Source organism: Cebidichthys violaceus, unplaced genomic scaffold (assembly GCF_023349555.1).
Source record: "Cebidichthys violaceus isolate CVI_PGR_0920_01 unplaced genomic scaffold, fCebVio1.0.p SCAF_42, whole genome shotgun sequence".
Lineage (NCBI taxonomy): Eukaryota > Metazoa > Chordata > Actinopteri > Perciformes > Stichaeidae > Cebidichthys > Cebidichthys violaceus.
In genome coordinates this window covers 1,753,557-1,771,470 of record NW_027176617.1, presented here as the reverse complement: position 1 = coordinate 1,771,470, position 17,914 = coordinate 1,753,557, and the positions used below count along the sequence as shown (strand labels likewise).

General features: G+C 39.8%; 2 protein-coding genes across 7 annotated transcripts in view; both read left to right on the top strand.

Moving 5' to 3' along the window:
* Positions 1-3,756, top strand: part of LOC137886281 (uncharacterized) — a 37,272-nt gene extending 33,516 nt beyond the window's left edge. For all 3 annotated transcript variants that reach the window (XM_068728688.1, XM_068728687.1, XM_068728686.1), the window contains 4 exons: positions 196-253; positions 333-413; positions 538-633; positions 1,406-3,756. In XM_068728688.1, the coding sequence (XP_068584789.1) occupies positions 196-253; positions 333-413; positions 538-633; positions 1,406-3,300 (2,130 nt within the window). In that variant the 3' untranslated portion in view covers positions 3,301-3,756. The remainder of the gene's footprint in view (positions 1-195; positions 254-332; positions 414-537; positions 634-1,405) is intronic.
* A 7,012-nt stretch (positions 3,757-10,768) lies between these two features.
* Positions 10,769-17,538, top strand: si:ch211-199g17.2 (uncharacterized). Of its 4 annotated transcripts, none has more exons than XM_068728541.1 (12): positions 10,769-11,025; positions 12,351-12,397; positions 12,764-12,841; positions 12,928-13,070; positions 13,161-13,283; positions 13,371-13,428; positions 13,565-13,843; positions 14,561-14,697; positions 14,825-14,941; positions 15,054-15,111; positions 15,589-15,654; positions 15,757-15,876. In XM_068728541.1, exons 2-12 carry the CDS (start codon positions 12,373-12,375, stop codon positions 15,786-15,788), a joined length of 1,116 nt encoding a protein of 371 aa, XP_068584642.1. In that variant the 5' UTR covers positions 10,769-11,025; positions 12,351-12,372; the 3' UTR covers positions 15,789-15,876. The 4 variants fall into 4 exon arrangements, with proteins under 4 accessions (XP_068584642.1, XP_068584641.1, XP_068584639.1 ...); XM_068728540.1 differs by having other exon boundaries at positions 10,782-11,025; positions 13,568-13,843; positions 15,791-17,538; XM_068728538.1 differs by having other exon boundaries at positions 10,783-11,025; positions 15,791-17,538.
* The last annotated feature ends 376 nt before the right edge of the window (positions 17,539-17,914 follow it).

The window sequence follows — 17,914 nt, the reverse complement described above, 5'->3', positions numbered from 1 at the left end:
GAACTTTATGTTTAAGATTTCACAATTGAAGTAGGAATAGACATCCCACCCCTCCCCACTAGCATCTAGCAGGAGGCAAACAGAATTGCACAGTGAAAACCATTTACTGCATCATCATAACTTAAAGCTTGTACATTGTGGAAATACACATCTATTATGCTCATTGTTGCGCTGGTTGTGTTTTCTCTCACAAAGAGTATACTGCTGGGACCGGAGTTGTATGAAAGTGTTCGGACTGCTTCGTTCAGTGAAGGTATGCATTTAAGCAAAGTATCCAGAGTCTATGGTACATGTGGGTATTTGGTATCAACTGTGTGATTTGCTTTTTGTAGCTTTAGAAATAGTTAAAAAAATCAAGAAAGAGCAGAAACTGAGCGTCTCCTTTAAAACCATCTGTACTCCACAACGAAAGGGTGAGTGCCATTAGCCCAGTTACAGGGTCATTTCTTTCTTCTTCTTCTTATACATAGCTTAACTAAAGTGACTAATACAGGCAAGTTTGGGTAAGAGCAATGCGTTTTGGTTTCTGTTGCACAGACCAGCTGCCTGAGGACCAACACAGTCCAGAGGAATCTCTCTCTATGGAGATGCAGCCAACACAGGCACTTGAGACGGACCGGAGAAGTGACAACGGTAGGATTTATCATATTGTTCACTACAGTGTTGAATAAGATCCTTACAAAGTGCAATAAGTTTACTTTTGCTTATTAGTCCTTTAAAAAGTAATAGTATTACTTTACCTTTTTTTGGTATCGGTAGTAATTGGCTACATTACTCGTTATAATACCATATTACTTAATTTCTACCTACTTACTTTCTTACTTTAATGTTGCTCAGTAACACGTCACTTCCCAAAAGTCCCCTCCCAGCCCCCCACAGGCCGTGGTCCACTCAAGTGAATAACTTGCCTTCCTCATCCTCTAGTTTAAAAAAAAAAATAAATAAATAAATCTTAATTCAGAAATTGTATACAAGAATTTCAGCCAGTGATGACTGATGTTAAGTCTGTATGCACTGTGTAAAATGTTGTTTCTGGCACAACCAGTTAACCAGAAACTGAATACTTCTAGGTTTGTCCTGGTAAATATGCTTTTATGCATTAAAAAAATAAGTATTCTTATAAATATACTTATATTGATAAGTTATGCTTTGAAGTGTGTATCTACAGTGTCTACATGACTTTGAAATGTTGAGAATAAAATTCACAAAGGGCGCTGATGTTAACAAAAAGCCAGAGGCTGGTGAATGCTGCTTCACTTATTGAATCTGACACCACTAGAAATTATTTCTTAAGATTTATCGAGGACTCAGAAATGGGGGCTGATCATTTCCTTTCTCTGAGCTGTAATAAATTTGAGCTTCTTCTTCTTGTGTTCTCTTATTCCTTCTCCACTGTCTCTATTAGGACCAGGACAAACAACTGAGATACATAATTTCCAAGAGACTGTTGGCAATTTGGATGGGGTCAAACAAAGAAGAGTTTTGAGTCCTCTGGGTGTGACCAGTGTTTCCTCAAAGGCTGATTCTGTTGTCTCTCCATGCTCTGGTGCTGCCACATGTCTTGGTCACCAAGAGCAACCAGATCCCAGACCCCCAGCCTCTCAGCACCAGAGGCCTATCGCAGAGTTGCCAGTGAAACAGGCAGAGGTGCACTCAGAATCCACACCTACCTCTGTTTGTCCTCAAACCACTCAAACCCTGTCAGTGTCTTCCAGAGATCAACGCCTTCCAACCCAGAAAAGACCAGCTGTTGAATCTATTGAAACATTGATCAGATCTTCCACCAATAACCCCAACCTCAGGGATTCCTTGCCAGCCAAATTCAAACCCACATACAATGAGCTGCAGCCTATCATTCAGCCAAGCCCCGAATCAGTCTCTGAGTCCACTTCTGTGAACCCTGCTGCAACCTCCATCCCCCTGTCTCTTCAGGACAAAGTCACTGGACCTGGATCTGATGAACAAGACATGCCCGTTGTGGACCAGACGACATTTGATCACCTAATGGCTCTATTCAGAGAGAGGAAGTCTGGGATAAATGGGTCCCCTTGCACCTCCGCTCCAGGTAATGGTGAGACTACTACCTCCTGCGCTAACAGTTCATCTGAAAGTGGAGTGCAGAGAAGAAGATGGGATCAAAGGTCTATGCAGACTACATCTAAAACGGCCATGAATAAAAAAAGATGTGATTTAAATTTGGAAATGGTTAAAGGGACATCATCTCTTGATGGTTCTACTTCAGTGAGGGGCGACCTTTTGTTCGGGGTGACTAAAGCCAAAGCAGTCTGTACCACATTACCTTATGCCAGCACTGCTGACCCCAGTGACCCACAACACCAGAGAAGTATAGACGCTCAGACCACCTTTGGAAACACTAGCCAGTCCAACCCTTGTCCCATTAACTGTGCCGTCATCAGCAGTAACCCAGGTCACATACTACATCCACCAGATAACACAGAGAACGACAGCCCTGGGGCTCATCAGTTGCCCATTAACGCCATCGTAACTGACAGGTCAAACCAGTTCATAGGTGGCAATAATGAAGAGGACCTCACCGAGGTGAACAGGGGTAATCTGGTCACTCACAGTTTCTCCTCTGCTGCAGAAATAAGCCCCAGTCACACTTCAGGAAGGTATGGTCAGTACAACCAAATGGCTTATGTCACCAATGGACAGTCAGGTTACTTTTCTTCTGAGGCTGTTGGAAGTTGCACAACACCAGGCAACCCTCCGGTACACACTGGGAGTTCATTTCATTGTGAAGGGTACCCTACTGGGGGGCTCTACTTCCCAAGCCAGATTCACCCAGAACAGGAAACAACCCAACAAAGTCTGCAATCATTTGAAAACAGTTTAGCAACTCAACCCCTCCCAGAATGGGTGATGCTGGGAATGCAGCAGCAGCAGCAGCAGCAGCAGTTTTTACTACAGCAGCAGCAGCAGCAGCAGCAGCAACTCATACAGCAGCATTACTCCTCATGGACAAGTACCTCCATGGCTGCTGGAAATGGCAACACGACCAATGAGGCTGCCTACGTAGGCGCCATGTCATTCACAACTCCAGCCAACATTTCACAAAATTTGTTTTCCGATTACGATTACAGACTCGCTCTAATGCAGAACAGCAACAACATAACAACACAGAACATTCCTCAGGTTTACCTCAACCCTCCAGGTATTTACTATCCTCCTGCCGCGAACGCTCAAGTCATGTCCCAGGCATCTGCAAACTCCTTTTTTGCCTCTGGCGGAGGATTTGTAACTGGTGCTCCCTCTATGATCAATAGCACTCCTCCATGAAACTACCTGTTAACCATATAAATAACAAGACCAAGTTATTTCTGCAGTACACCCGTTAAATACTGCTGTGTCTAGTAGACATGATTAAGTTTAGATATGTGGATTCATTATTAAGATGTCAAACAGCAGGTTATGTGCTACACTGAAGTGTGTGCGTGTGTGTTCACACACATTTATTTTAAATTAAGTTAAACTGATATTCTGTTGAAGTTGCAACAAGTTCAGGATATTGAAACTATTTCTTTCTTTACATATGAATGGTGACTTTGTAAACCTTTTCAAAAAAGCTAGTGTAGCTCTTTTTTTAACATTTCTAATGTAACATTTTCAGCAGATTGATTTTTGAAGTTTTATATTCATGTTTTGTTCATTTTAATAAAATCCCTGTAAAACACAGTTGTTGAATGTGAAATATATTTGAATATTTTCTCAATAAATTTAATTTTTTCTCTTTGACTTAACTTGTTTTGTGCTTGTTTTTTCATACACAAAATGTACTGTGGGAACAAGGATTGCATGTAATTGCGTCACTTATCGACATCGACAATAAGAATGATACAAGGGTATAAAATAAGGAGCATGTCTTTTGTTTGTCACTTGATTCCAGACAACTCGGTTTACTTCTATTCTGTGTGATGCAAATAAATCTGTGTGAACTGAAGAAACTTCAATCTCTGTCTTATGTTCTGTGGGTGTTCGTTACTGAGTTCCTCTTCATGAGAATCCTGTAGTATCTCACCACGAGTCAGATAGCAAACAGTAAGCCAGCTTTTTAGTATCAAGTGTAATATAAAGTTAAAGTCCAACAAGTTGATCACAGACCACAACACCAAATAAAAAAAGGTTATGTAACCTCACAGATTTGTCTCATTTCTTACCCCCACATGAAATCCCCCTGAGACATTGACAAAACCTAAACCTACATCAGAGTCCACTTAGCAGAACGCTGGAAACTTCAGTTCCTCATTTGTCTGGAACATCTCTGGTTTCAAAATAGATCAGATACATTTTCAAAAAATTTTTTTAATAAAAGCTAATACTTATCTAAGAAGGTTTTCCACCTAAAACACACTTGATTTAAACGTAGTTGTTGCTCTTTTTCTTAACTGTTCATCTATGAAGATGAAGACTTCCCAGATGTATGTCTTGGTAATTAACCAACCTCCTTATTCCTGTATGGCCCTTAATCTCAATCGCCACAGGAACGCATGTCATTGTCAAGGACGTATGTCCCACCAATGGATAGGCCCCGACCATGTGGTTAAATCAGTGTACGAGGGTACAAATGACATGAAGACCTCTAAACATATAACTTGTGTCCCTGCAGAGTTATTAGGGTTAGTATTCTCATTTAACTCCCATTTCAGAGGCACTCATAAAATATTTGATTGGTGTTGGGAAAACTTAAAGAATGTTCTGTTTTAGTCACTGAAAGCTAGGCAGCTGCATCCATCAAGTTTGTGACCTCGTTTTGAACCTTTTCCACAATAGCTATCTCAGCTGTTTTCTTTAGCATCTTCTAGTGACCTTTCATCAAGGGAGATAGTCAATTTGTTGTGCACGTCAGTATTTACGCATTCTTACCGAGGGGCTATGGTGTTAAGGATCGGGGCTGATTTGAGACCGTGACGTCTTCTCATATTAGGATAAGATGACATTTGACAGCGTTATCTGCAGTATATAATCCAGAGACATTCCATATATTTTTCACTATTTTTATATGTTTTGTGACATTTGAACTATATGTCTCAATACATTTTGATCTTGAGCAAAATAAACCCAAAGTGTGGTTCATTATTTTTTCCATACTGAAATACTTCTAATAATAATTCAAGCAAGTCAGTACAATTCTTGAATTGTTTTTCAAGGTTTTAACGAATTCCTCCAAATCAAGTCACGCTGTTCATTGAGACTTGGAAGGTCTAACCTCTGGATGTAGTATGCGGTCTTAGGTAACATTCTGTGAATATATGTGAATGTTCCTTTTCATGTACAAAAATGTCTGTTGTTGGTGAAGGATATTTCTAAAACACATATCAGTAATAGGGAGTAGGGAGGGAGGAGAGCATTTCTGGGGTATGTTTAGTTTCAAGGTCAGGTTGTCAAGTTTTGACTATCCTCCTCCATGTTTGGTATTTGCAGGAGCTTCAACATCATGCAAGATATGGCATCAAGGCCAGACCTCTGGGGGAAATTAATAGCAACTGATGTGAGGGAAATGCTTCTACCGAGGAGAAAGATTCCATGTACATGCTGTGAATCAGACCTTTTTTTAAAACAAGTCCTGGTTTCCTCATCCGTCATAGTTACAGTATATTGTTTGCTAATGTGGTGGAAAAACTATTTAATTGTACAGAGTGAGTCCTATATACTGAATACTGAAATAAGGAACATTGAGAAAAGAAGTTTGTTTTTTGTAGTATTTATTCTCTGCGCAGAGAAGGGTCAATCATCCCACTGAGTGCCTGTGTGCAGTCTAAGGCACATCTTATAAAGGATTAGTGCATAGGGAAAAGGAGTAAGATGAGTCCCCACAGAGTCATCTGTTTCTGCGATTAACTATCGCCAACCTACACATTCTGTGAGTAACTATCTCTAAGTGAACATTCTGTGAGTAACTATCTCTAAGTGAACATTCTGTGAGTTACTATCTCTAAGTGAACATTCTGTGATGCATAAACATTATACATATTGAGTAAGGCACAGAAGATATATAGTCTTGCTATTGAGTAAGGCACATAGGATAAGTCACAGTCAAAAAGTACTTAGTACACGGGAATTTTCGATCACACCAATTACAAAACTTCACTTACATTTTTACTGTTAGGATCTATGCCCAAACTTCCACTCAGGACTATTTTTAACTTGTGTGTATTGGCTACAACCTGTTGCTTGCTTAACCAATTTTACCAATCACTGAATGTGTGCTTTGCCTAATATAGAATGGATTATAGATTATGTATATAATTACAGAAGGAGAACAAAAAGTGTCCACATTAAGTGTGAATGTTGATGACTGGTGGGAAAAATACAAGTATAAGCACCCATTACAGAAGATATAAGAGAATCATTTAAGGCTTACTATTTTGTTCTGTTTTATTTTGTGAGATGTAAAAGTACACTGTTCTCACCAAGACTGAGTAAACTTGGTGGGTGAAGTGCAGATCAGCAAACAAATGTAACAAATGTCACAAAGCCAACATAACCAAAATATGCAGACCATTTGTCAGCCCTCTGTAGATAAGAACATGTATCACATTGTCTGTATCCTTGAGCTGAAATCAGAAAACCTGATGTCTGTATTTGTGAGATGACGGTAATGAAATACCCAAACACAGTGTCTGTTTTCTAGTTCCTGAGAATTCTCTATTGCTCGTAACCAAGAACCACCCCGTATGCTTACTGACTAAAACTACCAATCTATACAGTACACAATCCAGTGACTCCTTTACCTTAGACATCCCTCATGTACGCACTCTTGTTGGCAGAGCTGGTTTCAGGTACTATGCATCTTTTAAATGGAATGAAAGTGCTCAAACTATAGAGTCTGTCTGTCATCGGGATTTTCTACCTTCCCTTGCCTTGTTCAGGTCTGACTTCAGCTGTGAAAACAAAGCATAAAACAGCTTAATCAGGTAAAGTACAGGGTGGATATAATCACTAAAACACCAAGAGCAACAAAAACGTAGCAATCTCCCCCCAAAGAATGTCCCTGTGTGAGTCTCTAACATTCACCATTGTCTCACAGACAATGATCAAAGGTTTATTTTAGTGCCAGATGGGGAGGAACTTAATACTGAAACTTCAATTTACGACAGGACTGCTTTCACAGACCAGCACCCGTCTGATAGCGCCGACACCCCCACATTCCAGGGTGCAGCTGCGACCTTCATCAGGGAACAAAGTTTGGTGGGAAAATGAAGGAGGCAGCGTAAATCATAAGGGTTCTGATACTAACTCACTTGATTGTCTCCTTTGTTCCCATTAATTGCAGAGATATCATTTACTGCTTTATATCAGTCATTCATGAATTGCCTCCCGATGAATTAATTCATTCATTCATCATTGTATTTAGTTAATAGTTGTGTGTCATTAGTAGCTGAATAAACATTTCATTGATAAACAATTAGATTGGTACATTTCTAATTACTTGTGAGTGTTGTGGAAAATTGTGACTCAGTGAAACTAATAAAACACAGCTAAAGTAAGTGAAAGTATAATCATGAGCATCCATGGGCATAAAGATGTGGAATACTATTATAATGTGTTGGATCTGTAATGCAATTAAAACACATGTTTCCTAACAAAGTATAAGGTGAAGTGATTCCAGAATGTTTTAGTGTCATTTTAGGTGTTTTAAGTATATTTTGATTATAATTTAGATAACCATTTACCAATATTGTGAAATACAATCATTTTGGCCAGGATAATCGTGACATAAAATGTTCACATGTCCCATGCCTATAGGGGATGTGATGGAAATCTTGACTTTCGATGTCTTAAGCTGAAGGCTTTTTGAAGCTTCAATTTAAGGAGAGGCCAAGTTCCAGCAATACAAGAGATATAAAATGTAGTCACAATACAAAACCACCCTCAATTTGGAAGTTTACTGCTTTTCGAAGTGTATTTAACTAGTGCTGGATGTACAGAGATAGGATATATAAAAACATATGGTGTTTTCCCCTGCCAGGCTATACTTCTCAGTTGTCAGTAAGTTGTAGATGCGTACATAACTAATCAGAGGTCATGATGCAAACGGTCCAGGTCACACGCAGAACAGTCAGTTAGTGAGTCAGTCGCCTCTGATGTCTGCGGCTTAAGGCTTCGCTTATCTACCACGACAGTGTTGGTCCTTTAAAAAGCCTCCCAATGTGTATGTATGTTATGATTTAGGTGTTGAACTCTCTCCCTCTTTCCTAGATGAAGGATTTCAAGAAGAGAGACAGTATCACTCCATAGTCTTGGAGTCAGTCAGCCCTGAAGGAGAGGCCTCCTACTACTGTTGGGAACTTAAGTACTTGTTTTTGAAAAGCAACAGTACTTTTACTATATATGTACTATATACAATTTGTGTATAGCTTCAGAAAATGTATAAAGAGAGAGAATTGCTCTCTTAGTCTGAGTAGTCTAAGGTTGATTGAGCCTGCTTGCAAGTGCGACATTAAAGACTCTGTGAGATCTGTATTGCAGAATCCCTCCCTCAGTGGTCAGTTCCAAATTCAGATTGTGTTGATGGATTGCCTCCACACGGCTCTCAACATGGCGACATTAAATAAAAACTGAATACTTGCTCAGGTTAAATTGTTCACTTTGATTTGACTTGCTAAATGGAGTTAACTCAGCTTGTTTGACGTTCTCCTGGCTTGATGTTGCTTATGACATCAAGGGTTAAACAAAGCTGTGGTGTTAAGGTGGTCGGTGATTGATTGTCATCTAAATTAGGGGAGATAGGATCAGGACTATGAAGCTGCCCTTCAGAACAGAGCGAGGTTCCCGACCGACATGAGGTTCCTCCTCCAGTGATTTGTCCTAAGGTTTTATCCACTGTGAGGAGAGAGAAGGATTATCTACAGGGTTACAAGAAATAACATACGGCTAAACAAAATGTGTGAGCTCTGATCTCTGAGAAAGATAAAGAGAGATTGAAGCTTCTGTGTAGTCCCAGTGGATTTACTAAGGCTGAATATGAGTCTGTTTCATAAAGCAAAAAGGGGATTGGATTAGTTTATGTGTGACTTCTCACAGGCCTGTCATACTCTCTTCTTATGACACAACAAAGGCTTCACTAACAGAGATCTGTTAATCAATGTAAAATAGTTTCTCTCAACTAGGCAGAACTAACTCAGGATACAAATAGACAATATCAAGATTTAATTGAAAAGACTAAAACTATTTTCATCCACATATACTCCCTGACTGGTGTTGAAGAAACGTTTCTTTCAGGTCCAATTCTGTGGCTGGTTCAGATGAGTTTTATTCACTGCGCAGTGGAGAATTATATACAGTTTTACAGGAAATAACAGTTAAACAAAAGGTGTGGGTTAGGCTAAGCTTCTCAGGACAGTTAAAGGAGATTGAAAGTATTTCAGTCCAGGGAGCGAATTGGGTCTCGCAAGTCTGTAGTAGTGGATTTGCATGGGCTCAATACAGGTCTGATTACAAAGCAAAAAAAGTGATTGATGCATTGAGGTGTGACCTCTGGTCTGGATTCTCTTCACACGACATCAAAAGGTTTCACTAACAGAGGTTTGTTAATTAATGTAAAATAGTTTCCGTCTGCACAGAGGTTACTGAGAAAAACAGCACTGGAAGGAATACACAAAGACACTATGCACAGAATAGAAAACTAAAAGGTATAATTTGTTCTTCTATGCTGGTATTTGCAAGTCATGCAACAACTGAGAGGAGACAGCTAGAGAAAAAGTATACTTTTTACTCCTCTATATTTAAGTTACAAGTTACTCCGCAGATTCTGATCAGCAAAATATAATCAACAAATAAATTATTATGTTTTAATATAAGTTAAGAGACGGCTTAATTGAACCAAGTACAATGTGAAATGGGCCATTCTGCATCATGAGTACTTTTGGGATATTGATTTTGGAACTTTTGTTCTTTTATTTAAGTAAAACCATCTGAGTACTTCTTCCATCACTGACCTTAACCATCACAGCTATATGCCTAACAACTGTGGTGGAAAATTATTTCACCCGCTGTTGAGTCTTTTTAAGCTGAAATATAGAATGTCATCAAACAGAACTTGTCTTTAAAAGTATTTATTCTTGCAAGAGGCACAGTTATACAGAGTCACACAGAGTCTGTAGAAGTGTGAGCACCAGAGTTAAAGTCACAGTTATAAAGAGAGTGATCAAGGGTACTGTGTACTGGAACATCCTGTTTCAGGCCGTGCAGTTAAAGAAGTAAAATAAGTGCTTTATCTGTATAACAACAGACACAGATATATACGTTTTATCCTTAAGGCATAGGACATGTGAATATACAATAGGTACTTGTTATCCAACACGGTGAAGAAGAGGATATGTGTGCAGGCAGTCAGCTGCATGGATCACAAGTTACATGATGCAAGCTTATGATGGTTGGTTCATAAAAAGTTGTAAAAAAGATCTACTTATAAGAATATGAAATACTCATAAGAATATCAAATTTCCATTAAACAAACAGCAAGATACATTTGAGCACGTATGCTAATACAAAGGGTGAAGGTCTACTGAGTTCAGAGCAAAAGTACAAGCACTTAAGCATTTACACAATATACTAAGTAGAAATATAGTTTTAATTTACACAATATAATAAGTAGACATTTTCCATTACACAACCCTAACCCTAATTCTAAACTTTAAACCAAGTCTTAGCATTCAAAGAGTCATCGGAAGTGAGATGTCGTCACAGTGCAGAAATACCCTACGATGGTTTAAATCCAAAGTTATCCTCACACACACGCATACACACACACACACACACACACACACACACACACACACACACACACACACACACACACACACACACACGCAGCAAGACCTGTTGATTTGATTGGACACAGGTCTTGCGTTGCGCCGCTGTTCACTCCCTGCTGGTACAACCGAGGACAAACAAACAGTTGCATAATTCTGTCCACATTGTTCTTGAACACTACTTCACGGATTTCAGACTTCGACTCCCTCGACCCAGCACCAAAGAAACGGACGCACTAACTTTGTAACGGTAAGCTACCTACAAGCTAGTCTGTGTTTTTAGCTTGCTAACAAGTTGATTAGAATAGTGTCGATGACACATTGAACTCAAGCGTGTTAGTTTTGGTTGTTTAACGTCATCACAGCTCTACACGTGTTGGGTTAAATGACGACAGCAGGTGTAACGTATGTAAATTGTGGCAAAGTTTAGTTAAAAATTATAGATAGGCAACGTCACGGTTTAGATGTAATTCTTAGCCGTAATTGTGACTAACTTTTCTTATCTTAGTGTTGTTCGCTACCGACTGGGAGTGTCTTGTACAGCGTTTAACTCTGTGACACTGAAACAATAGTAAGCCACAATAATTAGTTAAGTCGCCAGATATCTGTTTATTGTTGGCCGTTAGTTCATGTCTTATTAAACGTTAGATTTAAACTTTTTTTAAAATCACTTTGGCAACCTAGTCATGCGGAGACCATCCCGTCTGTGTATTGTGATGTCGCAGCGCCATCTAGTGGTTGGTTTAATTTAGACAGTTTACGGTAATGGTGATACAGATTTAAGTAGGATTGGACACAAACAAATGGATACAAAACTAAATATTTCAAACAAATTGTCACATAATCATTGTAGACATTTTCATTGCCATACTGTTGCTAGGGCATCCGCTTTGGTCCACGTTTACTTCCGGTCAGCTGTTCGCATTAACAAACATTGCAACAGGAAATACAAAGGGGCCCATTTAGCATGTTTATGTTGTCAAGTTTGGAAAGGTCTATTTCAACAGTTTACAGTGTAGACTTTCAAAAGGTAAATAGATGGCTATATGCATACAACATTGGCTGTTTTTCATCATGAATGATACTACTAATAACAAATGGTAACAATTGTAACATTAGTTAGTTGTAATTGTCTTAACTCATTATGTAAAAGCCAGCAGTGTTGCCTTTGTTGTATACTAACATAAAAGTTTGTAATGTGATCATTAATGTTTTATTTTTTACAGTTGTAGTTTGATTTTGCAAAAATTGTGGAATTCGGTAAACTTAAGGTAAGCTTTGGTAAAGGGAATAGACTTTACATGATATACGTATTTTGTATGAAGTGAAGGTACTGATGTAGTTATGATGGTGGTGTAATTGCTGACCCTAAATTAAACTCATACTGTTTCTTCTCTTATATTTTCATTACTCAAGTATGTTTCAGAATGCTTTTATATATCCCTGTCCCTTTCTAATTTTGCTTCACTTTGTCATGCTATTTTAGAGGGAAAACTAAAATAGTCAAGGCATCTGAACACAAGCACACTCAAATGATATTGACTTACTGTAAACTCCAGCTTCCACTGTATGCAGGTGGTGATTCTACATCTGCAGCATGCAGCCGGGTGAAGCACAAAAAGGTATGTCTTTCGCTATCTGCATGTGGGCTACCATGCTAACTCCACTTTTTGCTAGCCGCGACAGCTAGTATTGTACAGTATTGTTTTCACCTCAAGTCCTGTGTGTGTAAATGTGGATTGGGAGAAACTGTCTGTGCAAGATGCTATTGTGAAACTTTACAGGTGTGTAGTTGAGATCAAAATGAAGAGTTTGAAGATGGCATGGGACGAGCACGGTGCCGTTTTTTTCAAGTTTTTTTTTTTTAGGGGGGGTAGGAGCATTTGGGTAGGGGCCAAATCCCCCTGGCCTGATTTGGCGTTGTTATCCCGTCTCTAGTTGGTTTCTAGTCTGTAACTAAGTTTGTCTGATGCAATCTCTGTTTGTAGGAGTCCCTACCAGAAGCCAGATGTTCAATTCTCTGAGGGTGTATCTGAACAACAAGAACAGACTGCAACCCATCATTGGTCTGTTTGTTGAAACAACTCCCTATATTTGTGTGTGTGTGTATCATGTGTATATTGAAATGATTTGTCATTCTATGTACCTTCAGGCCTGGGCAGCATTATAGAATGCGTGAAGGCGGGTACACAACACAGAGAAGTGTTATACCTGTGTGAAGTGTGTCTGTGTCGACTTAGTAAAGCCGACATGCGGAACCACATCATGGGAAGCCTCCACAGATACAACTACATTGTGAGTAGTACTGTAAAATAAGTCCCGATGGCATGTTTTTGTGCTGCCTTAGATTGTAGTTTATTCACAGGTGTTGTTTCTGCTTGACAGAAAGCCTGGCACCCCCACTTAGTGTCTGAATGGAAGGAGATGTCGGACCTGTCTAAACTGGCCTGGCCACTGATGGAGATGGCCACGGTACTTGAGGGAAAAGAGGGACCTGGAGAAGTCCAGGTATGATATTTTAACTTTGTATGTGTTGGTTTGTAGTTCCAAACAGTACAGGTGTACTCATATCTCTTTACACCTTTTTATATTCAGTGGTTAGAGGTTGACGATGCTGTATACCAAAAGATGGCAACACGCAGTGAAAGTGCGGGTCAGTGACTATTCACTTGTTTAGAACAGTGGTTCTCTATCCCTCTCCACCCCTTCAATCCCACCCTCCTGTCTTCTCATAAAAGTATTTTCATATGTACATGTTCATCAGTCGCTTTCTCTTTTTAACACGACAGCAGTAACTCTGATAACACTCTTAAAAGATGGACATGGTCAGGGTGAACCTGAGAGACAGTCATCTGTGCAGCTGGAGCGCTATCCCATTCAACCGCAGAGGATGGTATTGGTCTCCCAGAACCGAGAAGGACGGTCCAAGAACTCCCTCAAGACCTCAGCGGAGACAAACAAAACTTTTATCGAGTCAGAAGGCTGGTTAAAGGACACATCGCCTGAACCCTCTGTTCTGTCAGAGAACAGCTTTCTTGACGGCTTCACGGGAACCAAGCCTCTCATTGGTGAGCACAGATGGAACAGACAGAACAGCAACAGGTGCTAGAAAATGCAGAAACTTATTTTAGCACGATTTAAAAGTACACATTTATAATCGATTGTAGGATAAGACATTTCTGCACATATGGATTTTTGTGATGCACTGAAGCTGTTGTCGTTATTTGCACCATAAACTAAAATAACTGTTGGACATCAGTAATTCACAGTGGTGAGAATTCAACTGACTACAGTAGTGTTACTGCGTATATTATGGTGTTAGATCACTTTAAGGAGTAGTTCAACAACATTTTGGGAAATATTCATATTCTAGATGAGAAGATCAATACCAACTTCATGTCTGTATGATTTAATATGTAGTTTTATATCTTATTTCTTGACTGGGACTAGAGGCGTACATGGGTCTGCTTTGACTATTCAATATATTTTATCCCCATAAAATAGCCAATTGATGTTTTTACACAAATATTTTTGTATGGATTGAACAAATCAAAGAGGTAAAACATGTTTTGTAGTTCGCTTTAGTGATGCTGGTTGATGGATTTTGTTATTTTTGTGGACATAGCCATGCCGCTTGTTTCCAGTCTTTGTGCTTAGCTAACCAGCCTAAGGCTCCATATTTATTGTACAGCCCTGAGAGTGGTGTTGATCATATCTAACTCATGGCAAGGGCGCACAATCCAACCGTTGCTTTAAAAGAAGCTGCTTATACATGTTTGCACCAGGTCTTTTCCGCGTGGTTGAATGTAGAAGTGAAGATGGCCACACGTACTGTTTCTTATGTCACTGCTGCCGCATCCGATCCAACAAAAAGGACATCATTGATCATCTGACCAAATCCTCCCATCTTGTGAACTACTTGGTCAGTTTGTTTTGAATCAGTAATTTAAATCATCAAGAACAATAAATACGTCACCACTCCGCATCCAAAGGCTGTAGAGAACATGCAAGGGTTTACTTTTAAGTTCCCTGAAAACGTCTGTGTTTAGATGGAAATTCATCCTGAGGAGGTGGAGGTAATGATGGCAGATATTAATGACAACTATCCGCTCCTCCAATCACTGGCCAAGAGAGTGGAGCGAGAGGAGGGCAGAGGAGAGCTGAAGGTATCCGATTTACTTTTAAGTACAGATCATCCTGCTCACCTGGGTGTAAGTGAGGAGTTCACTTGCTCTCATCTGTCCATCAAAAATTTTTTCAAACGTCTCATGTTTCCAGGTGGTAAACGCACCAGAATCCCTGTGTAGACTACTGACGGGCAAAAGCTACCACTGGTGTAAGTACCAATGCATTCCCATCTACTGTTTTCTTGTTTGGCCATAAACCAATTCACCTCTTTAGCTCCAACTCTCTGCTCATGATGAGTGATTTGTGATGTAAGTCAACACTTCATTGAGGATCTGCCCTGCAGCAATCACCCAAATCCAAGGTGACCACAGCCTCTGTTCTCCACCACGGAGCAAAGTAGATACTTTTACAGCCATCTTTTATAGTATAGGGAGGAGTGAGTTTTAGAGGAGCAGTTTATACTTTGAGTTTAACTTCACTACCTTCTATCTTCTCCATTCTTTGTAGTTATCTTTATGCAGCTGTAGTCTCTTATTTTACCTGTGTTCAACTACATCAATGTTTCTTTTTCAGCATTTAAACACACTATTTTGAACTCCTTACTTATTCTTTCATCCAGTGCATTTTTAGTGCAAAGACTTATGGAAGTGTTGTATACCCTTTGTGTTGTTTTCTTCTTTTACAGGCATAAAGATGCTGTGTAATAGATGGGCACATACTGACATCCAAAAGCAGAAAATAGCCGTCAAAGGTTTGTGTCTTCGGAAGCAACAGTTCCTTCGAAGGGGATGAAAACTCTGTTCTGTCTTTCAGCAATTCAACATTTTTAGTAATTTTCTTGTTGTTTTTCAAGTTCTGCGGGTCGAATTTACACTTTGTCTTTAAAGGGCCAAGTGTGAACAAGACTTCAAATGAAGTCATGCCAGAGAAATGTGCCGCGCCGCTGTCACAGTGGCCAAAAACGTTGCCAGCTAAGAGGAAAAGGATGAAACGGACTAATCCTGTGTTCAATGTAAGCCTGCCTCTCACCAGAGGTGCAATGCTGCTGGAGAGGACCTCTTTCAGCAAGGACCGCCTCCCTGTGTCTTCTGCTTACTCCCCTTCATTCGACTTAGAGCTCACTCCCTTGCCAGGGTCCCAGTCAGAGGGCTGTGAGTTGGACTATGATGCGGGATCGTTTGAAACTGACCTCACTGAACACACCTCACAACATCAGCACGGCCTCTATGGTGGAGATGCAGATGCCGGTCAATACATGGAACCAGAAAGAAACTTCACGGTCGCTCTGAATCAGGAGGTGGATGGTTATTTCAATGACAATGAACACTTCAACCGGTCAGAAGACTCAACTGCAACGAAACACCAAAAGGTTTATGGGGAAAATAACTGCACCAGACAACATGGTTATCAAGAAAGATCAAGTGAGAGGTTTTACAACGAAGGCCCACAGACACAGACCGAGTGGCCGTCACCTGCTGTCTCCCACACTCAGGACATGTCCTCTTATAACTCTCACTATGGAGGAGAGACGAGCTGCACTGACCAGTGGTACAATTCAGCTTCACAGAGGAACATCGGCACAAGAGCGTCAGGAGAAGGACACGAGATGAACTCTGATGTTATGACACAACACTATTACTACCAACAACTCCAACAAAATCCGTCCATGGCACAAGGTCATGCAGGTCTTCTGGCTGGTGGTGCGGGACAACCCAGTTATTCTGGTGAATATGCTGCTCATTCAGGTGCTGCTTGGATCAACAGTCATCCTTGCTTAGGAGGTCCCTTTGCTCACTGGGGCAGCATTGCACCGCAGCCTGCCACACCGTTTCATGTGATTGAACAGAGACGATTGCCAGCATACACAGGAGTTCACTATTGGTCATGATTTGATGATTTCTGGAAGCTCAAAATTGAGCAAACCCATTTATATTTGCATAGCAAAAGTTTAATTCTGCTTATGTTGCCACACTGAAGGGACTGGTGTCCCCGTGTGATGAAGTCACACTCTGATGCTCTAGCTCGGTTTCTAATTGTGCCGTGCCATATTTTTATGTTCCTCTAAAAGAAATGGTCTCTGTCAGAAATGGGAACCTCCTAATGGACGGATGTTCCTCCTGTAGTGATACAACCTTCATAGCCTCTGAGGTCTGTGTGCTTTGGTCCCTTTCATTCTCAACGTTATTCATATGACAATGTATTTTTTTACATTTTGCTTTTGTGTTAAACTTATGTTGATTTTGCATTTTCTTTCATCCAATTTAAAAAAACGGATACGAATGTATACATCCAAACTGAAACAAGCCTAGATTGTGACATATTTTCTATCTGTCAAAATTAAGGATATTGATGATGATGATGATGATGATAGCCAATGTTTTTGTTATTTGAGAATAATAATATTAATATTGTATAGGTTCAGAGCAACAACAGGGAAAATCTAAAGGTTTCAGATCACACTGAGGTTCTGGTTTATAGTTGTCACTAAATTAACAATATATGTTAAACTTCAATTAATACTTATACTAATATCTGCATTTTCTATTTCTTTTGGACCTTTGTCAATGCGTTATGTACAAGCTGTCTGAATAACTTTAAATTCGTTAAAGCTTTGATGGCCTTCTTTAGGTTTGTGCTTGTGTGTATTTTCTCAGTTTCTTTTGGATGACCTGTGGTGCAATGTTTTGTGAACGTCTAAGGATTTGCTGTCTCATGATTTGAAATGTTTAAATGTAAGATTTGAAATCAAACATTACACTATGAAGGGTGGGGAAAGTTAGCTGTAGGATAGATTTAAGCCTTTGTGTACATATCTGCAAAATCTCAACGCAGTCAATTCAACAAAGAATTTCGTTCTCAGACATGAGTGGGAACCACAAACGTGTACACCCAATAACCAGTGGTCAATGTGCTACAAAACCAGTAGCCCTACAATAAACTAGCAATAATCACACAAAAACTAACGCTATTCTGTTAAGTTAAATTAACTCATTGGATAACCCTGATAATGA